The sequence below is a fragment of the Takifugu flavidus genome, chromosome 22, assembly GCF_003711565.1.
Source record: "Takifugu flavidus isolate HTHZ2018 chromosome 22, ASM371156v2, whole genome shotgun sequence".
NCBI classification, from domain to species: Eukaryota; Metazoa; Chordata; class Actinopteri; order Tetraodontiformes; family Tetraodontidae; genus Takifugu; species Takifugu flavidus.
The window spans coordinates 9,226,547-9,252,397 of record NC_079541.1 but is presented as its reverse complement, the minus strand read 5'-3'; the positions used below and the strand labels follow the sequence as shown (position 1 = coordinate 9,252,397).

At 47.1% G+C, this 25,851-nt stretch overlaps 1 protein-coding gene and 1 long non-coding RNA gene across 5 annotated transcripts; both read right to left on the bottom strand.

The window, feature by feature from the left end:
- Positions 1-9,776: 9,776 nt before the first annotated feature.
- LOC130519084 (uncharacterized) lies at positions 9,777-10,933 on the bottom strand. Of its 2 annotated transcripts, none has more exons than XR_008948225.1 (2): positions 10,345-10,933; positions 9,777-10,267 (listed from the first exon to the last, which is right to left on the bottom strand). It is a non-coding gene; the product is annotated as an uncharacterized LOC130519084 (long non-coding RNA). The 2 variants fall into 2 exon arrangements; XR_008948224.1 differs by having other exon boundaries at positions 9,777-10,011.
- A 6,765-nt stretch (positions 10,934-17,698) lies between these two features.
- Positions 17,699-24,843, bottom strand: glt8d2 (glycosyltransferase 8 domain containing 2). 3 transcript variants are annotated; one of them, XM_057022888.1, is made up of 10 exons: positions 24,759-24,843; positions 23,674-23,715; positions 22,776-22,868; positions 22,423-22,618; positions 21,881-21,998; positions 21,713-21,797; positions 20,182-20,294; positions 19,813-19,979; positions 18,852-18,964; positions 17,699-18,617 (listed from the first exon to the last, which is right to left on the bottom strand). In XM_057022888.1, the coding sequence occupies exons 2-10, from the start codon at positions 23,690-23,692 to the stop codon at positions 18,439-18,441; spliced, it is 1,083 nt and encodes a 360-aa protein (XP_056878868.1). In that variant the 5' UTR covers positions 23,693-23,715; positions 24,759-24,843; the 3' UTR covers positions 17,699-18,438. The 3 variants fall into 3 exon arrangements, with proteins under 3 accessions (XP_056878868.1, XP_056878869.1, XP_056878870.1); XM_057022889.1 differs by lacking the exon at positions 24,759-24,843 and having other exon boundaries at positions 17,699-18,174; positions 18,408-18,617; positions 23,674-23,721; XM_057022890.1 differs by lacking the exon at positions 24,759-24,843 and having other exon boundaries at positions 20,203-20,294; positions 23,674-23,721.
- Between the last annotated feature and the right edge of the window lie 1,008 nt (positions 24,844-25,851).

The following is a 25,851-nucleotide window of genomic DNA, read 5'->3' as shown; positions in this document are numbered from 1 at the left end:
TTCCTGGATCTGATATAGAGTGGAGATTCTTTTCTGTAGCTCCTGGATCTTTACAGCAAGGTAGGCACAGTTGGCACAGCCGGATGAAGAAGAGAGTGGGGCCATGAACGCTAGGGCTCCGGTGAGTTGTCAAACACACACCTGGTAATGACCCACTCCAGCCTGGGGGGGTTATGGTCGCTTTTCAACACTCGCTGTAATGTTTCTGTTACGAGCAGTTGTATTAGGACCCGAAAACAGGCAGGACACAGTGGCGTATCGTCTTCCGAGGAGCTTTATTTATGTTCACAGAAAATCGTGCAACTCAAAAGGCGTGGAGACCACGACTCAGCTCTTAACCCAAACAGAAAAATGAAAACTTACAACAAAAAATCCCGAGCAGGGTCAAAAGCAGTCCAGGAAGGAAATAGATAAACAATAGTCCAAGGAAAGGGTTCAAAAGTAATCCATGAAGGAAAAAGTCTTACGATAGTCCAATTGGGTGTAGCCGGGGTTTTCCGAAACAGACAAAAACACGCCAACGCTGGCCAACCGTGAGAACAGTCCATAAATAGGTGGCTTGATTACCGATAGTCTGCAGGTGCACCAGTCCCCGGCACCACCTGCGGCTGAGGCATGGCTCCACCACGCCCCCCGCAGGAGAAAACCTGCAAAAGAGTTCCCAGAAACTGGGAACCTGACAGTTTCTCAAACATACGACCTTTTGCGCCCTCAAAAAGCGAATCCGCATCACTTCCCACTTGTTGCTACGTTGCGAGGCGTGAACGCACCTCCACCTCAGCCCCAGCTTAAACACAACTGAGACCCGCCAATTGTTCAAAGCCCCGCCCATTGAACTGAACCAGTCAGCTGATTCAGTCTGAATGAAGCAGTGAAGTGGTTCAAACGTCATCAGTCACGTGATTTGAAGTGAGCTCCAGAGAAGTGCTTCAGAAAAAACTCTACCGAGTTTTGGGGTGTGGTTCAAAGCCCCGTGTCAGAGGGAACATCACTAACTACGACTTCTCAGCGTCAGCGTTTCTGGTTCCTGTCTGCTTGCCTGGTTTTGACTTCTCCGCCTGGCCCCGACTTCGCTGCTGCTCGTCCCCAGTCTGCTCCGCTACATTGTCAGCCTCCTCTTCTGTCACTCCTGCCCGCTGTTAGCGGAACTGCACGGTTCCGAGGATTTACGTCCTTTCCCCTTGGTTCCGCATTCCGGCTCTGCTCAACCCACTCCCCGAGCCTGCAACCCATAGACTTTGTGCGGGCCCTGAGCCTGAAGAACGGACTATTTCCTGTGCTTCCTTGTCTGCCTGAGTTCCTGTTTGCCCGTGTGCTAATAAAAGTAGCCAGCTAGCCTCCAATGCTGCTGAGGCTCAGCAGATGGCGTCGGCCCTGGAGCGGGCATTAACGTCAGTAGCCACCCAGGTCCAACAGCTGGCGTTCTCAGTGACCCAACCGGCCACTCCTGTTCTGCTCCAGCTCCTCCTCCTCCGGATCCTGTTCCCCCACCAGGCACTGCTCCAGAGCCCCCGGTGGGAGCCCCAGAGCGTTATTCCAGGGACCCAGAGGGCTGCAATTCGTCCGTCCGCCTGCGAGGGTCTCCAGTTGCTCCCAACCTCCTCACAGAGCCTGCATCTGGGGGGGCTGAACCCATGCAGGTGGGACGCACTAGCCTGACTCCTGAGGAGCGAGAGCGACGATGCCAGGGGAACCTCTGCGTCTACTGCGGCCAGGCTGGACACTTCGTCTCTTGTTGCCCAGTAAAAGGGAGGGCTCAGCAGTGAACGGGGGCGTACTGCTGAGTCGGACTCAAGACTCTGCCCCCTGCCCACGGCCATTGTTTCACATCCGGCTCCTGTTGGCGGGGGGTTCTTACACCCTCGCCACCTTCATAGACTCTGGGGCGGATGTCAGTCTGATCGCCGAGGAGCTCACCGTCCAGCTGGGTATCGACCAGTTTCCCTTACCACATTCCGTTTCTGCCAGCGCCCTGGATGGCCATCTCCTGGGGGCCGTCACTCACCAGACCACGCCCATCCGCATGCTTCTGTCCGGCAACTATCACAAGACCATACAGTTCCACGTCCTGAAGTCACCTCACCTCCCACTCATCCTTGGCTATCCCTGGCTCCGTCGTCACAACCCCCACATTGATTGGGCGACGGGGTCCATTCTGGGGTGGAGTTCCTCCTGTCACCAGGTTTGTCTTCATCAAGCCGCTGCACCTCTACTGTCTGTCAGATCCAGTCCGACCGCCGACCTGTCTGGGGTGCCCTCCGAATATCACGACTTCCGGGAGGTGTTCAACAAGGCTAAGGCTACCTCCCTGCCCCCTCATCGGCCGTATGACTGCGCCATAGACCTTCTGCCCAGCACCACACCTCCCAAGGGTCGTCTCTACTCCCTGTCTGCGCCAGAGAGAGAGGCCATGGAGGCCTACATTAATGACGCTCTGGCCGCCGGGATCATCCGCCCCTCCTCATCACCTGTTGGGGCGGGGTTCTTCTTTGTGGAGAAGAAAGACGGGTCCTTGAGGCCCTGCATCGACTATAGGGGTCTCAACAATATCACCGTCAAGAATCGGTACCCTCTCCTATTCATCGCTTCAGCCTTTGAACTGCTTCAGGGGGCCAAGGTCTTCACCAAGCTGGATCTCCGCAATGCCTACCACCTAGTCCGGATCCGGGAGGGGGACAAGTGGAAGACTGCCTTCAACACACCCACTGGACACTATGAGTACCTGGTCATGCCTTTCGGCCTTACTAATGCCCCGGCCGTATTCCAGGCACTCATTAATGACAGTGTGTTTGTCTACCTGGACGACATCCTGATCTTCTCCCGTTCCAAGGAGGAACACGTGCATCATGTCCAGGCCGTCCTCCAACGCCTGCTGGAGAACTCGCTGTTTGTGAAAGCCGAGAAGTATGAATTCCATGCCACCTCCGTCTCTTTCCTGGGATACATTATCGGTCAAGGCAGTGTGGAGATGGACCCCTCCAAGGTCTCTGCCGTCACCTCCTGGCCCGTACCCGAGTCCCGGAAACAGCTGCAACGGTTCCTGGGATTCGCCAAATTTTACCGAAGGTTCATCCGGGGATACAGCACTGTGGCCGCTCCACTCACTGCTCTTACCTCCTCCAAGGTACCCTTCCGTTGGTCCCCGGCTGCCAGGGAGGCTTTCCAGGACCTCAAGGCCCGGTTCACTTCAGCTCCCATTCTCCTGGTTCCCGATCCTGAGAGGCAGTTCATAGTGGAGGTGGACGCTTCTGACGTGGGGGTCAGAGCCATTCCCTCTCAACGCTCTGCAGATGACCAGAAAATGCACCCCTCTGCCTTCTTCTCCCGACGTCTGTCTCCGGCAGAAAGGAATTATGACATTGGGGACCGGGAACTATTGGCCGTGAAACTGGCATTGGAGGAGTGGCGTCACTGGTTGTAAGGGACTAAATTGCCCTTCCTGGTTTGGACGGACCATAAGAACCTGGAGTACATCCGCTCAGCGAAGAGACTGAACTCCCGTCAGGCCAGGTGGTCCTTATTTTTTACCCGGTTCAACTTTTCCCTGTCCTATCGGCCAGGCTCCCGCAATGTCAAGCCTGACGCCCTATCCCGCCAGTTTTTGGGAACAGAAGACACTGCCCTAAACCCGGACACCATTCTCCCTGCCTGGTGGCTTCTCTCACCTGGGAGGTAGAGGAGCATGTAAAAGCTGCCATGGAGAATCAGCCTGGTCCCAGCTCCTGTCCTCCTGACCGCCTGTTTGTCCCGGAGGGCCTGAGGTCTGACGTCCTGCAATGGGCTCACTTGTCACCCAGGCATTCAGTGTACCAAAGAGGTCCTGCAGCGACGATTCTGGTGGCCCACTTTAGAGGAGGACACGAAAGAGTTTGTCAACGCCTACCTGATCTGTAGCCAGCACAAGTGCTCCTGCCAGGCCCCTGCCGGTTACCTGCAACCTCTGCCTGTGCCACATCGGCCCTGGTCACATATTTCTCTGGACTTTGTTACCGGTCTGCCACTGTTGGGCAGATTCACCACCATCCTGACAGTGGTAGACCGTTTCAGCAAGATGGCCCACTTTGTGCACCTACCAAAGCTTCCATCGGCCAAGGAGCCGGCTGAACTAGTTCTACAGCACATATTTCGGCTCCACGGCCTTCCGTCTGATGTGTTCTGCAGCCTCATCGGGGCCACCGTAAGCCTGTCTTCTGGTTTCCATCCCCAATCCAACGGCCAATCGGAGAGGATGAATCAAGAGATGGAGATGGCGCTTCGCTGCATGGCGTCCAGACACCCCACCACTTGGTCCAAGCAGCTACTGTGGGTAGAATACGTCCACAATACCTTAACCAGCTCTGCCACGGGACTTTCCCCCTTCCAGTACGCCTACGGCTTCCAGCCGCCGCTGTTCCTGGCCCTGGAGAAGGAAGCTTTCTGTCCGTCCATCAAGGCCTTCATCCGCCGTTGCCGCCAGACCTGGACCCAGGCCAGGGCTGCTCTCCTACGGGCTGCTGACCGTTACTTGACGGCCGCCAACCACCGTCGTTCCAAGGCTCCCAAGTACCAGGTGGGCCAGAAGGTATGGCTCTCTACCCGAGACCTTCCCTTGAGGGTGGAGTCTAAGAAGCTGGCCCCTAAGTTCATCGGGCCGTTTGTTATTGTGAAGGTCATCAACCCTGCGGCTGTCAGACTCGAGCTGCCCCGGACCATGCGGATCCACCCAACCTTCCATGTCTCGAGGGTCAAGCTGGTTCGTGAAAGTCCATTGATGCCTGCTTCTGAGCCGCCACCACCTCCACGGATTATTGATGGGGCCCTGCTTTCACAGTTCGCTGCCTGCTGCGCTCCCGCCGCCGTGGAAGGGGTCTTCAGTATCTCGTAGACTGGGAGGGATACAGCCCAGAGGAGAGGTCATGGGTCCCGGCCCGTCACATCCTGGATGCGCAGCTCATCCGTGAGTTCCATCGCTGTCACCCTGACCAGCCCTCCATGATCCCCAATGCTGGTGGGGGTGCCAATTTAGAGACCCTGTCCTCCCTGTCATCCGAGGCATCCAGCGATGAGGACGAAGAGGAAACTGAGATGGAGGCCTCAGAAGAATTTTAGTCCTCCTCCAGGCCCCCCTCCACCTACCCGGCTCAGCTTGGACTTTGTTTTTGGGACATCAGGGGCCGTCCCTTGAGAGGGGGGTTCTGTCACAGCCCCATTTCCCCAGTTCCCTCCTGTCCCTCTGCCCCAGTAATTTTCCACTCTACCTGCCTGCCACTCCCACCCCGTCAGCTCAACTCCACTCACCTGCAAGCACAGCTGCAGCTTATTCCTAATCAGCCCTGCTTATAAGCCTCCCCTGCACTCTGGGTCCTTGCCAGATTGTTCTTCTGCTTTGATGCGAGACTTTCCAGCGTTATCACCCTGCCGGATTACCTGTTACCGACCCTGCCTGTCTTCGTTCTGCCTGCCTCGCCCGTTCCCCGGACAACCTACCTGCTTTCTGCCCCTGACTACGACTTCTGCCTCAGCCCGCTGTTAGCGGAACTGCACGGTTCCGAGGATTTATGTCCTTCCCCCTTGGTTCCGCATTCCGGCTCTGCTCGACCCACTCCCCGAACCTGCAACCCATAGACTTTGTGCGGGCCCTGAGCCTGAAGAACGGACTATTTCCTGTGCTTCCTTGTCTGCCTGAGTTCCTGTTTGCCCGTGTGCTAATAAAAGTCATTACCACGGTCCAGTTTTTCAGAGTGCTGCTTTTGGGTCCTAATCGCACACGTCACAACAATGATCCCCCAGCGTCAAATAAACTGAATAATAAGTGGTGTTGCATTACATGGTGATCATAACTGAATATTTTAGCTGCTGTAGTCAAGTACATCAGCATGGCAACATCATTCATGTCAGACCCTTGTGATCATCTCTGATAGCTGAAGGAAAATCTGAGCAGGGCCCAGTAGCAATGTGTGTTTGCGTGTTTCTGCAGAGCTTTTTGTGTTTATGTGTGTTTACTTCCCGTCCTGCCTGTAGCTATCTTCGGTTTCTTTCATCGCCTCTTCCCAGGACATGTCTTAATAGGGAATTAAGCATGAGAACACAAACAAGAGTCGGACCTTCTTGATGTTCTAGTGGAACAGATTCCCCGATGATGCTGGGTTGGCTCGCTGGGTATTTGTGACACGGTTCGCTCACCAGCTGGTTTTCCACCACACACTGAACAGTACTCCAAAAATTTCGGCGTGTGTGATCAATCACCACTTTTACTGTTTTTTTAAAAAAAATAAAAAAAATTCCATCACCTGTGGTATTCAATGCTCCTCTGTAATAGGAAGCATGTCTTGAAAGCCAAAAAGTGATGTTTGTTTCTAGAAATAAACTACATCTGACATCCACTGCTGAACAGGAGGAAAGGATGGTACTAGGTTATTACAGCATCATTCTTGACCCAAGTGGCAAAAGCAAGGCCGGACACAAAAGCAACTCCGATCCAAGTTGCCAGAGATTTGTACATCGATGGAAGCTGTCACAGAGCAGACGAGGGATTGCGAGCAGGATCTGTGGTGGTGATGAGAGAAGGCGAGAGCATTATCAAGATGGTCTCAGGGAAAGTTGAGCCAGCATCCGCACAGAAAGCAGAGTTGGTGGCATTGCAAAAGGCACTGGCAGCGGCGCCAGGCAAACCTGTCAATATTTATACTGATTCTACTTTTGGTTATTTTGTTATACTTAGTGAAGACAGTTGACAATGAACAAATAGAGGACTTAAGACCCCATACACTTGAAGATTGGGGGCACACGCAAGCGCAAGCAGAATGGGCAGAACAATCCAGTCCGGTAATGGATCTCATTTTAAGAACAAATAAGGCATTGTTTAAAATACTTAACTATATGGGTTCAAGTTTTTCCCTCCAGAACCGCAGGAGAGACCAGACCTCACAAGGGAGGAGTGCCTGCTATTGAAGGTCCTTAAGAGGAAGTGGACGGGCCCACATCGAGAGAAAACATGCACCGACACAGCGGTCCGGTTTGAAGGAAGGGGCGACACCTGGTACCACCTCTCGCAGTGTGCCAAGGTACCGAAAACCACAGACGTGAAAGGGAGCAGTAAGGGGTCTGCAACATCAGAAACCCCCAATGCGCCCCAATAGTTGAACTGCTAGTAACCTCTCCCTGCAACGACAAAGATGGATGCGATGGTGCTGGAACCCCCGCTGGAAGAGGAGGAGGTGGAGGAACATCTGGACCCAGAACCGATATCGGAACAACGTTCAGTGGGACGAACGCCGCAGTGGAGATGACCGTCGAATGGTTTATTGATAATATGCATGTCTGCTTTGCTTTGGGCTGTTGCAATCTTTGCATCTACTGTATAATGATATGTGCAGCTGTTTATAGGTGTGGAATGCTAACTTGGAAGAACAGATCATTGATGGAAAGGGGGGGTCATCCATGAGCCAAACGAAACGCACCACATGAGTGCCCCGCATTGATCACATTGAAATACACGATGGGGGCCCTTACCTCTTTTCAACTCGATTTATGTGATGTCATCGACTGTCGTAGGAATCCCACCAAGTAGAGAGGGTATGATGTCTACTTATGCCAGTGGTTCCCAAACTGGGGGGCACGCACCCTAGGGGGGGCGCAGTGAAACTGCAGGGGGGGCGTCAAAGAATTTCCTGCTATAGACTCCAGTCCAGCTGGTGGCGGTAATGCACCCACACCGGGTTTGCAAACTATAATAAAACAATAAGCAAGAAGAACGAGCGGCGTTTGCAGAAACCATAGAAGAAGAAGACGAAGTCAAGTGATAAGTAAAGATGGACAGGTTTGTGAAAATCAGACAGCAAGTCAGATGCCACAGGCGATGCAACCATCACAACAACGGAAAAGAAAAGGGTAAAAGTCAGGAAATATGACGAGGCATATCTGTCCCTGGGCTTTACAAGCGCTATGATCGGCCAAGAAGAGAGACCGCAGTGGGTTGTGTGTCTAAAAGTAGTGGCGGCAGACAGTTTAAAGCCCAATAAAATGAAAAGACACTTGGAAACCCACCACCCTGAATATGTGAACAAGCACCTTGATTTTTTTTTTTTAAAGAAATTGGAAAACTGTCGTGCCCAGCAGAGTCACTTTGTCCAAAGTGCATCTGTCCCTGTGAAAGCACAACTCTCTTCTTACAAGGTAGCCTTCAGAGTCGCCCAGTGCAAAAAGGCGCACACCATAGCAGAGGAGTTAATACTACCCGCAGCTATTGACATGGTTTCAACTATAATTGATGAATCAACTACCAGTAAACTGAAAACTATCCCCTAGTCAAACAACAGTATTTCAAGACGTATAAGTGACCTCTCTGCAGATATGGAAGAGCAGCTTATTGAAAAGATAAAAGATGGTCGTTTTGCTCTGCAAATGGATGAGGCAACGGACAGTAATAAAGACAGTCTGTTAACATACGTCAGGTATATTGATGTGGAAGATATAAAAGAGGGATATATTTGCAGAAAAGCAAATCCTAACAGAGCCACTGCAGAGGAGATTTTCCTAATTATTGACACCTTTTTGAAAGAGGCAGACCTGAAGTGGGAGGACTGTGTGGGAGTCTGTACAGACGGGGCTCAGGCGATGGCTGGTAAACACAGTGGACTGCAAGCTCTCATCTGACGCGTCCCCCTCAAAGCACAATGGACACACTGCCTGCTTCAAAGAACTAAGTCCTGAACTGAACTCAGTGTTGACAGATGTCATCACAACAGTCAACTACATAAAATCCAGACCCCTAAAATCCATAATCTTATCTTCAATATGTGAAGAAATGGGATCTCAGTACACAGCTCTGTTGTGGCACAATGAGTGTAGATGGCTTTCACGAGGAAAGGTCCTGTCCAGGGTTTTTGAACTGAATGAGATTGGAGTTTTCTTGACTGAAGAAGGGCATGGCTTTGCTCGCAAGTTTCATGATGAAAAGTTCTCACAAAAGCTTGCCTATCTCAGTGACATATTTCAGAAGCTAAATGGACTGAATTTACAGTTGCAAGGTACCAACACTCATCTTCCACAACTCACAGACAAAATAGCTTCTTTCACAAAAAAATGAAGATGTGGGAGAGAGGGCTTGCAGAGGGAAATGTGGACTCCTTTGAAAACCTGAAAGCATACCTTGAAAAAAATGAGCTGGAAAATACAATTCTTCCATGTATGAAGGCTCATATCTCGGCCCTGCAAAAGCACTTTGGGAGGTATTTCCCTGAGGATTCTGCAAAATATGACTGGATACGAGACCCCTTTCAAGCAACTGCACCTGCAGACCTCAGTGCCACAAAGGAAGAACAGTACATTGACATGACATCTGACTCAAGAAAGAGACTACAGTTCACATCCACTTCACTGGCTGTGGAATGGATTGGAGTGGAGAAAGACTACCCACTACTTGGCCAAAGAGCTATGGACATACTGTTGCCTTTTGCCACATCCTATTTATGTGAAACACGTTTTTCTGCAGTTGCTGAAATTAAGACCAAATATAGATCCGAGAGTGGCTATTTCCAAACAGCAACCCCGCTTTGAAAAAATTTGCAAAGCAAGCCCACACCAGTCACTGATTTGATATGTAGCACTTGTAGCACGAATGATGTTGATGCAGATCTGGTTTTCATTTCAGTTTGAAATTTGTTGGTGTTGCACTTGTGGCGGGGTGGAGAGAGGTGGAACGGTCAATGACAACGCCACCTGGGGAATTTCACCCCAGGAATTAACCGGAAACAGGCACGCGCAGATACGGTTCGGTTCCAGAGGCAGAGACAGGATTGAGGGTTAGGCAGTACAATTTTATTAAATCCAACTCAACACCAAAATAACTCAGCTGTACAAAAGTCAAACAAAAGGGGGGTGGACAGGGCTGGGGCCCCACCGGCAGGTGAAACTCAATTAGGGGAGATAACCAAACTAAAAACACCCGTGCTACTGCAACCAAAACTACACACGAGGGGTGAGGAAAACGCCCTCCACCAGGGGTTGGGTCCCCGCCGTGGCCCGCAGCACCTGTCCACAAAGAAAAGAGAACAATTAAAACACTGTTAAGAGTCTAAAAATGAAAGCAATAGCTCCGTGGTCGCCTCGGCGGCACCACTACGTCTCAGCGCCGTCCCCCGAGCAAAGGGGGGCGAGAGAGAGAGCGCGAGAGCGAACAGGAGAGAGTCCCGAAAGCGGGACGGAGCCAAAGCAGCAGCGAGGTGATCTACTCCATGAGGGGTTCCCGCTGGGGCATCGCGACCCACTGACACCAGCCGGCAGCCAACTGCAGCGAGAACAGCCCCATTACCATTTATCACTAAGTGAATGGGGGAGTCAGTGACGCGCATTGCTGCGCCTTACCTGCCCAGTGCCAACTAGCGCGCACGCCCTTACGGCAAAGCGCTCTGGACGGAAGGATGGCGGGAGGAAGCACCAACCTTCTTGGCGCTGCCAGACAGCATGCTCATTCTGGGACAGGTTCAGTTGGTCAAACAGCCCAGATAAGCTGCAACCACGCTACACCTTCGTCAAAGGGGGAAGTCAACTAAAGCCAGCTGGAGGCAGTGCCTTATATAAACCTTTTTCTCCCCACCCACCAATTAAGGCACTACCTCCATATGGCACCTGTTCGGAGGGCAGACCATGCCCTGCCACACACTGTTCCTAAAATATAAAGTTAAATGTACTTGTCTGAATGCTGGATGAATACTAGAATTCAATTTCAGAAACAAATATTGACTGAGATGCCAAATTCCGGTTAAAACTGGGTTTGTTATTCTGGATTCATTCCAGTGTTCTGGATCAAATCTGGTCTAAAAAGGTGAATTCAGTTTAAATTCCTCACTGCTGTTCAACATGGTGGAGAGTAGGGAACTCAGTGAGGAAGAAGAGTCCCAGTTAAAGCTCTTCATCAGGATGGAGGCTCTCTGCTGCTATGATGTGAGCTCTGTATATAATTATATTTTTAAATTGAGTTGAAAGTTTGTTAGTACTGTATTGCTATTTTTCAGCATAACAAACAAAAACTGTAAAATTGAAATGTGAAGTGATATGTACATATTTTAGAAAACATCTTTATGTATTAATTTATTCAAAACAAAGGAGGTGCGATTGATTTGGGGTGGGTGGGATTGGGTGCAGTGAGGGGTGGGGGGCTTACAATGTTCTTATATCATCAAAGGGGGGCTTGAGAAAAAAAGTTTGGGAACCACTGACTTATGCTATGAACCTGGTCCTATTCAATTCTTATGCTCGTACAATGGGTACACCAGAGGAAAGTGGTGTTATGATTGGAGTAGTGTCTGAGTACATACAGGAATGGTGGAACAGCCAGACCCCTTACGATATGCGAACGCGGGCCCATATGCTAGAGTAGCTAGAATGAAAGAGCACTTATGAAGAGAGCTAAAGCTCCAACGAGATTTCTCCCCGACAAGCAACCCATTTACGCTATCATTACACTGGGACCAGTCTCCAGTCCTGAAGGGCGCAGGTTCCCCAGTATATCTTGTGTTAGGAGTTGACATAACTGGACGTGACCCCATGGGGTTGATCAAGATACACTTAATATCGCCACCACCATACCAGAAAGGAAGGGTGACACCCCTCCCCCAAGGGATAATAGCCCAATAGGAGGTAACTCCTCCCAGTGGATAAGAACTTAACTATTGGGCTCTAGAACCAATAGACGTAATACAACTGAGCACGGGAACGGGGACTGACAATATATGGCTAGGTTGGTTGGCGAGCGAGGCAAAGGATAAAATTAGTGGAGAGTGTACCACATTTGTTCAGCGAGCCGGCTCCTCTGCATCTTGATGACGATTGGGGATGTCAGTGCATGATGGCACTCACAAGAGAAAGCACTCAATAAACTGTACACAATTGGCTACTATTTACCCACCAATTGGCAACAAATCCACTGCAGGACCTTTCAAACCATGGAGGGACGCACCAAAACAGGTATGTGTGCTTTAATTTCACAGGAAATTTGCGGAAATATGGGCAGATTGCGGAGGATTGGTGCAACCGAACCATTAAGGGTGATGCCTCTCAGATAGGGTCGTTAGCTAGAGCAGGACTATTTTGGTACTGTGGGCATGGGTTGCATACAAAGATGCAGGCAGGAGTAAAAGGAAGCTGTGCAATGGTAGGACTGGCAACCCCAGTGACACTGATTGGTAACAGGATGAGTATGAATAGACCGACAACATCAGCAGGCCTAACAGCCCGATGCTGACGACACGGCCTACGGAAGAGGAGCTCATCTGCGTTCGATCTGTCTGTTGGGTCTCCCACGTACATAGATGCAATAGGAGTCCCTAGGGAAGTTCCAGAGGAGTATAAATTGGCTAATCAAGTGGCGGCTGGGTTTTAAAATCTTCCAATCATTGCAGCGCTCTTCCCAATTACACCGAATAAGAATGTGGACCGGATAAATTATGTGCACTATAATGTTCAAAGATTAGCAAACCTGACCAGAGATGCGGTGGAGGGACTCGCTGAGCAATTGTCAGCAACCTCTATGGTAGCAATGCAAAATAGAATGGCCTTAGACGTGCAGCTGGCTGAGAAAGGGGGAGTGTGTTACATGTTTGGGGAAATGTGTTGCACCTTTATTCCCAACAATACGGTTCCAGACAGCTCTGTAACTAAAGCTCTAGAGGGACTGTGGTCCCTCTCTCATGAATTGGCAGAAAACTCCAATGTGGAGTATGGAACTGGCTCTTGGATGACCCGGATGTTTGGCAAATGGAAAGGGTTGATTTTCTCTATACTTACTTCCTTAGCCGTTTTTACAGCCATAATTGTTACGTGTGGCTGCTGCTATATCCCATGTATCCGAGCTTTGTGTGTACACTTTATTACTGCTACTGTAGAAAAGGGATCCACAGATCCCAAGATGATAATGCCTCTCCTGTTGGCCTCTAAAGAAGAAGACGGACAACGAGAAGAATGGATGTGATCTCTACTTAGAGATCAACAGGGGGAATGTTGTGAAATATTGCGGATTGCATTATTATGTCATTTCCATTCTAATTAAAGTAGAAGAGAGTAGTTTCATAGATAATACGGGAAGGATTAAAAATGGGAAAGTGGAGTGTGGGAACAGGTCTATGTGTAAGCATGTTTAGTAAGAAGGAAGACAAAACAAGAATGTGTAATATCTGCTTAGGTTAGGCTAACCACACCTGGGCGCCTCTGAGTATGCTTGGAACCGCTCCAAGGGAGTCAAAGAAGCCTCGGCATCCACAAGGCCTTGGACATGTGTGATATGGTACCATGGTAAAAAAAATGTGTAGTCAAAACATGAGCAATGTGACTCAGCGGACATGACCTCGCTGACCTGTGTGAGAAGTGTAGCTGATGCAATCTATTTAACTAAGATACGCCTCCTGCTGTGTAATCATGCCTATTTTAATAAAAGAGACAACGCTGGGGAGGAGGATAAGATTCTCTGGGACAGCGCAGTAGAGTACGTGTCTGATCGGAGCGCGACTCCCCCTGGCCAGGTGAAAAGTCTTCGAAGTATGGTCTCAACTTGTGGTGAACTTTGTTCGTGTGCCTATCTGAGTACACTTCTGAGGATTTCGATGACACCAGGTAGGGGGTTTAAACAGCCGAGATCCAAACAGGTATGCCAGATTGATCTGGAGAGCAAAGGGAAGACACAGGTGTGCAAGATTGAGCTGATTAGGATGGAGCAAACTGTGACACTCCTTTGGGACCTTAGGAATTTCATCCGTGGTTGCCTGAGGATTGAAAGGCCAACTGCAGGCTCAATTTGCCGGAACCTATACTGCTCACAAAAATTAAAGAAACACATTAAATACATCAGATCTCAATATGAAGTTGGATATCTATACAAATAACAACAGGGCAGTGTCTTGGGAACAAAAGGATGCCAAGTCTTTTAATGGAAATAAAAGTTTTCAGCCTACAGAGGGCTCAATTGTGTAGACACCATAAAATCAGAGTGAAATGAAGATGTGGCAGGCTAGTCCATTTTTTCCAAAACTTAATTTCTGCAACTCAGAATGCTTTTCAGTATCTTGTGGGGCCCCCACGAGCTTGTATGCATGCTTGACAACGTCGCGGCATGCTCCTAATGAGACGACGGATGGTGTCTTGTGGCATTTCCCAGATCTGTGTGAGGGCATCCCTGAGCTGTTGTACAGTCTGAGGAGCAACCTGGCGGCGCCTAATGGACCGAAACATAATGTCCCAGAGATGTTCTATTGGGTTTAAGTCAGGGGATCGTGAAGGCCATTCAATTGTTTCAATTCCTTCATCCTCCAGGTACTGCCTGCATACTCTTGCCACGTGAGGCCGGCCATTAGGAGGAAACCAGGACCTACTGCACCAGCGTAGGGTCTGACAATGGGTTCAAGGATTTCATCTCGATACCTTATGGCAGTCAGAGCACCATTTCCTAGGCAATAGAGGTCTGTGCGTCCCTCCATGGATATGCCTCCCCAGACCATCACTGACCCACCACCAAACCTGTCATGTTGAACGACGTTGCAGGCAGCATAACGTTCTCCTTGTCTTCTCCAGACTCTTTCACGTCTATCACAGGTGCTCAGGGTGAACCTGCTCTCGTCTGTGAAAAGTACAGGGCGCCAGTGGCGGACTTGCCAATTCTGATGTTCTTGAGCAAATGCCAGTCGAGCTCCACGGTGCTGGGCAGTGAGCACAGGGCCCACTACAGGACGTTGGGCCCTCAGGCCACCTTCATGAAGTCTGTTCCTGATTGTTTGGGTAGAGACATTCACACCAGTGGCCCTCTGGAGGTCATTCTGTAGGGCACGAGCAGTTCTCAGCCTGTTCCGCCTTGCACAAAGGAGCAGGTATCGGTCCTGCTGAGGGGTTGAGGACCTTCTACGGCCCTGTCCAGCTCTCCGAGAATAACCACCAGTCTCCTGAACTCTCCTCCATGTTCTGGAGATTGTGCTGGGAGACACATTAAACCTTCTTGCTGCAGCACGTGTGGATGTGCCATCCTGGAGAAGTTGGACAACCTGTGCAACTTCTGTAGGGTTAAGGAATCGCCTCATACTGCCAGTAGAGATAATTACGCAAGCCAAAATCAGCACGAGTGGAAAACCAGCCAAAAAAGATCAAGAGGGAGAAACTTGAAATGACCTCCACATGTAAAACCAGTCCTGTTTTGAGGGTTTTCTAATTGTTGCCACTGAAGTGCACCAGTTGTTAATTCCATGAACACCAATACAGCTGAAATTGATTAACGAAGCCCTCAGCTGCTTAACCAACCAGAAAATTATCAGACAGGTTTAATTCAATTCATGCCAGGGCCAATAAAAAAAGTGTTCCTTTAATTTTTGTGAGCAGTGTATATTTTGCCTGTCCAGCATGTGGTATATGTGCAGCTGGTGTTGGTACTGTGGCAGAGAGACAGTGGCTCACCTGCCACTGGCAGCTGCAACAGAACAGACACCTCCTGACCCTTGAACCGCTGGTTATGCCTCTGTATAAGGGTGGTCTGGTTCACTTCAACTAGTTGAAAGGTCTACTGCTGCATTAGTATCCGGTTGCATTAAACCAGCTGCCTGATTTTTTTTTTTTTTTTGTAGTTCTGTAGAATTAGAGACCAGCTTGATAGACTGTGCTGTCCCCTGTTTTAGGGCTTGTGTGAATGTTGCACAGCCTCATGAAGATGGTCTCCATCAGGTGACAGTTTGGCCACTGAGCTGGCAACAGAACACACTGTTGTGCTCTCTACACCAGGAGTGGACACAGCTCCTGGTGTCGTGTAGCATACACAATCCTGTTTTTGTCATATTCTTCAAGGTTCTGCCACAAACCCAGAATGGTGCTAACTTCTTGATTGTTCAGGGTCAATCCTGTCCGCTCACGCAGCTCCACCAATTCATCAACGGAATGTTGTGGTTGTCAGCAGGCTGGAAAATAAATACTAGCTGAAGACAGAGCTTAGAATTTTCTCATTTACCACTTAAAACCTGTTGTGAAGAGCACCCTGAAGAAGGTTGACGGAGGAGGCACAGCTGAAGGAGGCTGGATTTCTGTGATGGGATCAGATCAGCAAGGGTACCTTCGCTTCCCACAAATTTCTAAAATCCCTCATCTGCTCCTTGACATTCAACTCCTCTAGTAAATGGGACTTCTCCTCAGAATTGGGGTGCATGTCTCATAGGGGTTTATTATTCTGCCTCAGCAAGTACTGCACCCCAATGAGCTACCCTGAGAAAATACAAAATCACGATAAAGAGAAACATCCCATATTCTGGACCCAGATGCAGAGTAGAAGAAACGGCTCTTTATTGATAACAAAAGGTGCAAGATGAAGCAGATAACGGAACGAAGGAATCAGTAACAAAGTAACAACAGAAAATTTACGAACTAAAAATCACCATAAAGGGAAAAAACCGTCGAGGAAAAAGTACAAACGAACAGCAGTGACGAGGCACTGGAACAAACTCACACGCTGGAAGTAAACACGGAAAGCATGAGGCGAAAAACTGGAGATCATAGAGGGTGGGCGCTAGACGCTGTGGCGAAACAACAATCCGGCACCAGAGGCAGAGAGAGGGGAGTTTAAGTAGCCGCCGAATCAAGGCAACGAGCTGCAGGTGAGTCAGCGGCTCAGCGCTCCCCAGGGATCGGCCCGCCCCTGGCTGCCGCTCCTGCAGATGAAGGGAGGAGGAGAGAAACCCGAGTCACGTTCAAGAACCGAACCACAACAAGTTTTCTAGATTGAGCGTGTATTACCAGGAAGATGACAACTATTTAAATAACCATTTTAGTGGAGTCCATTTTCAAAATGGATCCATAGGACGATGTTATCTTAGCCTTAATATCCTCCAGCCTGTTCAGGATATCTTGGCTATACACAACAAGGAGCCGTCTACGTACAGGCGGAAAAAACCACTGGAGGCTCCTGGAAATGTGGTTGAAGCAATCTGAGTCCATGAATGCAGGACAATGTCCTGAGCTTTTTGGACCCCTCCGTGCATGTAGGCCGGCAGAAGAAGGCTATGGTGCCACTTATGAAAGGCCTCATTACATGCAGCAGTCACCATTTGTTCAATGTAATTGTTTTAATCTTATTGATGAACTGGATGATGCTCCCCAATATTGTACGGCATCAAAGATGCTGAAATCACTTAAATCTAACATCATGTATTTTTAAAACTAATTCTCCATCTTTAAAGAATAAACAGAAGAAAAAGACTTAGACACCATTAATTACACCTCTAAACACATTTCTGGTGAAAACACATGTATTTGGTTGAGAAGATTCTGGTCTAGCTTTTGACATTTTAGTCAAAGTATTTCAATTTGATGTGTTTTGAACTAAAAATTAGTGACTGCCCTCTATGGTTTCAAACCCAGTTATTACAAGCCTTTCTGTTTTTTTTCTTTTTCTACAGTAGCCAACCAAGCAGGTCTTCGTTATGTTAAACTGTGAACAGTAAAGTCAAGGAACCAAACCCACAAAAGCTTATATAGGGCCCTGACATGAACTGGAAACTCATCCAGGGGTTGAACTGCCTTCGCCCATTGTGGACCCTCCCATTGACCCCAAAGGGGATAAAGCAGATAAGTAGATGAGACAAGATGAAGGTGAAGATAAAATGTATGCTGCATATATTTACACGTCTGACCACTAGGAGGAGCCTCTCACCGATTTTGCTAACATTCTAGGAATGGTCATAAAAGAACAGACAGGAAGTAAAATACACAATTTATTTCATACAAATGTGTCTCAGTGTGAGTCTGTACAAGTTTCAAGATTATTACACTCTTGATGGGAACTACCCCTCATTAGAGGGGGGAAGGTCACGAGTTGGCTGCGTAATCATGCAGCAGTTCTGATGTGACGGCATCTGGACGAGCCACCAAAATCAAAAATCATCCGGAAACTAACAAAGAAGACGCAGGTAAATGTGGAAGGAGCAGTTCATGCACATGGCTGTGGATGCTATAAAGAGCAGGAGGCATCTCGAAGAAGAATTTGAGGACCCTTGTTTGTTGATTTCTGATGGCATCACATACTGCCATCATTTAGCACCAACTGAACCTCAAGCCCCAGCCAGGAGTTTTTTGGAGCCAATCTAAGTACCTACCCTGGAGCAGGGACTTGATTAGCCCCTGTAAAAGTTGCTGCCAACAACTGTCACACTTCCTCCTCACACTCACCCTCCGAAACTACGAAGAGAGCATGAAGGAAAGAGATTTAATATAGCTTCAGTGCTTCTTCACAAGGCTTCATCGGCCCACCGCTCATAAGTACACTGATGTTCTAATGCACTTCACAATTTGAACAAGACAGGAAGGGTACATTGGACGCTTTCACAAAAGATCAATCATTGATTGATTGATTGATTTCACAAAAGACAGGCTGGACAATTAGGAGAGGTAGGGAGGACGAGACTGTATACCCCAATGAATGAATGTTGCGCTCCACAGAACTCAGCTGTCACTCTCAGGCCGGATTAAAGAGAACTTTTTAGAGGGGTCTGGGATGAACCACTTTTCCCACAGATCCAAGTGGACAGCAGGGTAATTCCATGGCTTGAATGGGCCGTTCCAGTGAAGCAGGTGTGCTTCCTGAAGGAAGCTGTCAGAGTAAAGAACATTTGGACTCCAACCTGGACAAAAAGGGAAAAATAGAACAATTGTAAAAATAAGTCAAATGGAACTTGTCAATATCACATCCTGACTCTGCTACGTTTGCCATAATTAATAATGAAATAACCATCTACAGGATTGCACCAAACCCTGCATTAAAAAACAGGGAAATTCATTAAAAAATATAAAAGTTTTAGCTACTTTATCTAGAATTTTGAAGAATTTGGAAGTAATCTGCCAACGGAATGATGTACCCAAGTGTCTGACGTTCCACAGTGAGTCCAGTCTTGTGAATTTGTCATGAAAAACTATCAGCATAGGTGGTGTGGCCACACCTCCTGCCATGGCACTGCTGTATATGTTCTGTCTGGTGGAGAGGAAGGAGAGAAGAAACATCTACATTTACTTTACAGTGTAAAAATAAGATTGCACAACGCAAATCCCTCCTAAAACCTCGTGTTATATCAGATATAGAGTTTCAGAAAGATGGGATGACTGTTTTACTCTCAGTTCTTTTCCATCAGTCAGAATTTTTCTTTTCTCCTCTTGTTCTTCCTCCACTTTATCCCTTTCAGGGTCACGAGGAGGGTTCACAATGGGTGAAGGCAGGTTTCCCCTGGATGAGTCGCCAGTTCATTGCAGGGCCCTGTGTGAGTATTTGTGGGTCCGGGAACTTGTTCAAGATTCTGAAGGTGTTCTGGCACCTTCCCCTACTTTAGGAACATCGTGTTCCATGTTTTGTTTGCACTGGGACTCAAACCAATAACCCTCCCCTTCTCAGCCCAGTTCCCAACAGACTGAGCTACCAGCACCCTTGTGCGGTGCGGAGAGCGGTACAGAGTCTGGGTCGGCTTTCCTCAGTGCCTAAAGTCTGGATGCTGGGTCAGTGATGGATCCGGAGCCCGTTCACTAGGTATGAAGAGGAGGCAGATCCACATGTCCACATATCCACGAAGGTTCTCATATTTGTGGGCGATCGTGCGTCTCTAATGGCCACTGGGGACGTACGAACCTGGGGGACGTTTCACCTCTCATCAGTGGACATCAGAGCCTTAAATAAAGGCACAAATTCTTAACTACCAATTTTTTTCTACAGGATAAAGAGAAAAATTAAACAAACCACTAAATCAAAACATATACATAGTACAGTTACACATCAATCGCTGTTTTTGGTCAAACATGAGATGGAAGCTTCCCAGATGTCCTAGTACATACTTGAAATTCTCCTCCATCCATTTCTCCAGCTGTTTGGTGATCTTCTGTTTCTTCCATTCAATCAGATCTGCCACAAACACTCCAGGATTAAAGGAGCAGTCTCTGGGATGAATGCCTAGCTCTTTAACTTGCTGTTTCCTGTAGTCCAGGAAACCCATGTAGGTGGTCTATGGGATGAGTAAAGGAAGGGAGGCCATGTTTTAATTACTGCCTTTACAAAAATACCAAAACAACTGATGAACAGAATCCAAATCTTTTTCTATCTCAAGTTTACGCAAAACATGAAAATGTTAAAGGACTCTAGCTTCGCAGGCAATAACAATCAATGCATTTAATCAAAGGCACGATTAAAAACCTCTAAAACTCCACCTGCATGCCAACGCTGCGCACCATCTCATGTGTGGAAGGAAGATCACAGTCAGTGGAGAAAGCGGCAGCATGGCCAGCCATCATTTTGACGTTAAACAGATCTTCAATGTCTCCTGCATTCAATTGAGCAACAGCGTTGGTTACTGGTCCGTTCGGGATATTTAGCATTTGAAAAAGGCTACTCTCATCATGTCATGAGCACATGGCTGGATCCAGCTGGCTGGATGCGAAGGCTCTTTTTGGTTTTGTTAGCAGCAACTACAGAGGTGTGTGGAGACGTGTCCAGTCAGTCCTTGGACATTTTCCATATGCTGTTTCTACCTGGGCAACAACCACCCACAGCTGGTCAAAACATCCTCACTTACTTTTGAAATTGGATGACAGAGATATTTTTTCAGGTATTTCGGGTTGGGCTGGGAGTCTGAGCCAACAGCATGAATAAAAGTACTGGGAGAGCCCAGATGTCCACCAAGGAGCTCATTTCCCCACATATGGTGAAGTACACCGATAGTACATAGAGGATGGAAGGTTTCTTAATAATTTACTAAAACAAAATTTGCAATATTAAATACTCTTTGGAAGGTCAAAGGTCAAGTCCCTCCAGAATCTGGAACAGCACCAAAACTGTCATGTTTCTTTTCACATTTCCAAATTTCAATGAAATCTGTTTGCAACTTTTCAAGTCATTTCTTTCACAATCGGACAGAGACGCCAGCTGTCACATGACCTTGGTGGAGGTAACAATGTTAAACAGCAAGAAGGAAAGGTTGAAATCATGTTAAAGTGACTTAAGGACATTTGAGTGGGTTTTATTTAAAGGGTAAGAAATGAACTTTGGAAATTTCCGAGCAATTTCGCCAAGAAAAGACTAACAAATGGGTCAGAATGTCTTTTATGCTTTACTCGCCAGATCCAGGAGCTGCCGGTAATCGACTGGTAGTGAATATCCCAAAAATCCTGGCATTTATTCAATGACTGCAAAGGCCATAAATAAAAGGCTTCTGTGGTGTCCCACTGAAGCGAAGGGATGCTCGGTGTCTGCGGGTTAATGCAAGGTCCCTACAGGAACGTGGGAGAAGTTATCAAAATGACTGGAGCCAAGTGACGTCTGAACAAACTCGCCTTCGTTCTGACACAATCAGGGTTAAAGAAACGTTGACACAACGGTACATCTTCGACCATTTAGTTTTGGACCTTCAAGGTCGTCCTAGAGAAGTGGCCTCTAGCTCACACTGGTTGTGTCGTGAGCTCATCAGAGGTACCGTACATGAATTGGTAGAGTAAGAAATTACAGACATAACGTATTACCCTGACCCTAACCACCCTGACCCTAACCACCCCAACTAACCCATGAACTAAACCTAACCTCAACCTTAAAACCAAGGCTTAACCTTCAAACAGCCGTTGAAGTTGGGAGGACCAGACAAAATGTCCTCAACTCCCAAAAATGTCCTCGTCCCAGTTTTTTGGTACTCGATATGTAGCAAGAACAATAACACACACACACACGCACTGATGAGCTCATACATACCCTGCACAATGACATCATCATCCAAGTATATTACCCTGCTGTGGTTGATATCAAGCAGAGGTAAGTAAAAACGCACAAAGTTGAGCTGCGAAAGAAAAGGACATTCACTGTAAATGTTGAAACAGTATGTATTTCTGATCTGTACTGCAGAATAAACCAAAAACTCACTGGATGCAGCAAATCAGGCCGTGAGGAGTCTGGTTTGACTTTCCCACGCAGAACCATGGGATTAAATTCCAAAATTTTATACTGGATATTTTTCAGTTTAGTCTTCATTATGTACCGTCTAAAAAGATCGCAAGATATAAACAAGGGGTCCTTACATTAGCACACGCTGTACCAACTATACCTGTGATATATGAAAGAAAAGCCATATTTGGTGACAATGGTCCACCTGAATGAAACACTCAAGTTTAAATGTAGTTGTAACTCCCAAATCCGCGTGTGGTCAGCCTCCATCACATCGTTACAGCACATTTACATCATATACTGTATGATTGCCAATCTGTTGGAAGCATCTACAAACTTTACACATTTGGGTTTCATGTCTTCACAGTGCACAGTCAAAATTAATGATTGGGATGGATGGCAAAACCAAGACTGTTATCACACTTGAGAGGTGGATTTAAAACGGCAACTCAACCACTGACGTCTTTAACTGGTCCTACATCACACTTGTAAACTCTGAAGGATGGAGGCAGCAGACCAACCTCGTCAATTTCACAGCATCCCGAAGAGTAACGACATAGAAAAACACGCTGGCCTTTGTGTTGCTGTAGATGCTATTGATGGTTGCCATGGTGGCCCCAACACGCTCCTCAGAGGAGCAGATGACCACTGGGATGACATTGTCCTCCTCCGGCGCTCTTCCTGCAGGAACTTGTGCTTCGGCGCTCGTCTGGTGATCTGAATTATGACATTTAACTATTTTAGCCAGTTATTCTCATATTCTCTAACATTATTTTCGTGAACATTCGGGACAGGACGAGGCTTTGCGTTCCCAGAGCCTAGCTCTGGGAAAACATGTGGCATAGCTGACTATAAATCCTGGAGGCCAGTTTACCCTCAAAACTGTGTCTTGTGAAGGTTTTGTTGAGAGAACTATGCAGCAGGAGACCCACCATCAGAACCACCAGCACCAGAAGGACCCTGTTAACTAAAGAACAGGACGAGGCAACATGAAAACGCAATTGTTGTTAGCATACATCCAAAGTCTGTCACTGCCCAGTTAAATCTTTCACAGCCTTTTCCTGAAGTTTAATCCCTCACATACTAGTTTTTAGAGGATGAATTTAGATATAAGATGAGATAAAACTTGTCCCCTCAGGGACAGGGATGTCCAGAGATTATTTATCTTATTTCTTTTTCCTGCAACATAGACCAGAAGAAAGCAGATTAATTCATCCTTCCTCTCCTTTGTGAGAGAAAAACATTGAGTCCATCCAGGAGGGAGCTAGTTTTCATCAGGTCCTTGGCAAAAAAGCCAAAATGTCAAGAAAATACAAATAAAGGGGGAAAATTCAGTAACAACCAGCATGTGTGGTGAACTATACTAGAGACTGTGCTTTAGTAACAAAGAAAATTATCCCCTTTAGCTTATAAACACAGTGAAGTTGTCAGTAATGGGACTTTGAAGAGATTGTGCTGAAAACCTGACACTTAAGTTAGCTTCTGATTCATAGCTTCCTTGCAGTTAACGGGTAAGTTAAAGTTAAATTAATCCATCATACTGATCGACTGTAATCAAAAAGTAATCAAAATGCTTCTTTTTAGCATTTTAACAAATCAGTTTTACAACTCTAGAAGTGCATTTCAGACAAAGTTAATGTTACCCAAAATTCATGATGGAGTTGTTCTCAAGCAACAAGACAAAAGTCTGTTATTTGATGCAGATAAACATGAATAGTGTTTTTCATCTATAACTCTTGGATCATTACGCAGTCATGAACATTTGCACTTACTTTGTCTCAGCACACTCATCTCTGATTAGTTTCCTGGCCCACCTGCAACAATGACAGAAGTTTGTTGATGGGTTAGTTTTCCAGGAAGTAATGGATTTCTCTTTGTGTTCATTCTGAAAACAATTATTGGATGGACTGACATGGTTTTTCGATAGAAATAGAGATGGAAAAAACTAAGATTCTGGGTTTTGCAAATGTACAGCACAGGAGCAGGGCGGCCCACACCCCATCACTGATGCGAATGATAAAAGAGGACATGTTGATGGATGTCCTCAGTGATCCAGGTCCAAGACAATAAGAGAATTCTTAGGCTGGAGCGACGACTAATGACCCCCATCAACCTAATCCGGTGAGCCAGATACCCACTTAAAAAGGGCAGAAGCCTCTTGGATGAATGGAAACTGTCTCCAAGGAACCTGAAGGAAGTCCAGTTGAACCTTTTCAAACCCAGCATGCTTTTGTTTTTTGCTGTTTTAACAGAGAAGGCTAAAGCATCTGGAGCTCATTAGCAGTGGAAGATCCACTCGTTCCAGAAGGCAGAAATGCGAAACATACACTAGGCAGGCTGTGAACACCCATAATGTGTTCAGGGTATTTTTCAAGACAGTTTACACAGAATGCAGCCACAACCACAATGTGGAGATTAGGCTTCAACAACCACGGCATGATAATTACCCAGCAATCGTCGGGATTTATTCAAAGTTGGATGTGTCATGTAAGAATTACTGAGGTAACATTTGGTATACCAGATTTAGGGTAACCCTTAGAGACCAATAGTCTTTTGACAAGTTTAGTTACAATCAATCACTGCAATAATAAGACATTTGGGGACTTTTAACAATTTAAAATTATTTTTTATTTAAAAAAAAAAACTCACAAAGGTATTATTTCAAATATAACAATTTTTGTTATTGGTCAAATGTTTAAAGCAGAGCGTGGCACACACACAGACAAAGAGCAAAGTTGATAAAACGCATTCTTCTGGTAAATGTGTCATTACAAGCGTTTGCAATGTTTCTTTGAAAGGATAAAGGTTGAATAAGACATGCCGCAATTTATACTCTAAAAGAAAAGTGAAATCCTACCAGAAAAGCGGAGCTGTGGTCTCATTCCTCCTGTCCATGCTCCATGTTCCAACCCTCTGAAGACTGAGACTCACCCTAAACAACGCGCCCCCCCCCCCCCCCCCACCCCCCCCCCCCCCCCCCCCCCCCCGCATCCTCTTCTTTCCAGATGGGACTGCTCATGTTCTCCCAGTTCCAAATGATTGTTTTGCCAGTAAGTGAATTCAGTCCTTCCTTTTAACAGAACTCTCAAAGTCACATGATACTACGTAAATAACAAGTTATTATCTGATTTTAGGCTAGGATGCCACCATTCAGAAAATGGTGGACAACAGTGGCCCTCACATGCACCCCTGAGGCATGGCCTTTGCAACCAGGGGAAAGGAGAAACAGGCCTTCCGACCTGGACGTACTGTTTCCAGCCTGGTTGGTACGCCAATCTCGTGGCGTCTATCTGCCAGGATAACTTGGTCGACTGTGTTAAAACCTTTGGACAAGTCTGTACAAAAGGTTTTTATGATCATGTATTCATATTTAGCCGCTCTCGTATCTCTTTGATGTTGTTTACTACTTCAACAGCAAAGGCTATCGTACTGTGCTGTTAGGTAAACCTGACTGATATTGTGACTATGCATATTTGTACATTGACGTTGTTCACAGACCAACTTTGGAGAGAATACTCAATTCAGAGATTGGCCTAGGGGTTAGGGTTGAGAATTTCCGGCCTTAGCCCAGGCATGATCCCTTGCTTTAAGGAAACTGGAGACCTCAGAATCATTTCTACAATTCACTCTAAGTTTGCAGATTTAAAACTGCTAGCAAGGTTTGAATGCAGCCTCATTCAGTGATCCCTCGCCTGAGTTTCTCACCACAGCAATGGCTCCAGCCATGTTCTTATATATGTAGGTGGAATACTATGGAATACAGGTGAAAACAATCAGGAATTAGGGAGCACAATCAGGCAGGCAAGGCATGAGGGAAGGGCAAGTTGCCGGAAACTAGAGAGTTTTGTTTCAAAATAAAACAGGAAGTCAAAAGACAAAACTCCACAGATATAAATATATGGATTTGATTTATCTATGAGGTTGACTTGTGACCTCCTGTTTTATTTTGA

Bases quoted from the DNA above. Each gene is read 5' to 3' on its own strand.
- glt8d2 (XM_057022888.1), bottom strand. The intron at 21,999-22,422 runs GTTGGTCTGCTG...CGATCTTTTTAG, and splicing joins GATGCTGTGAAATTGACGAG to ACGGTACATAATGAAGACTA. The intron at 18,618-18,851 runs GTACATCATTCC...CTTTTTGTCCAG, and splicing joins GTGGAACGTCAGACACTTGG to GTTGGAGTCCAAATGTTCTT.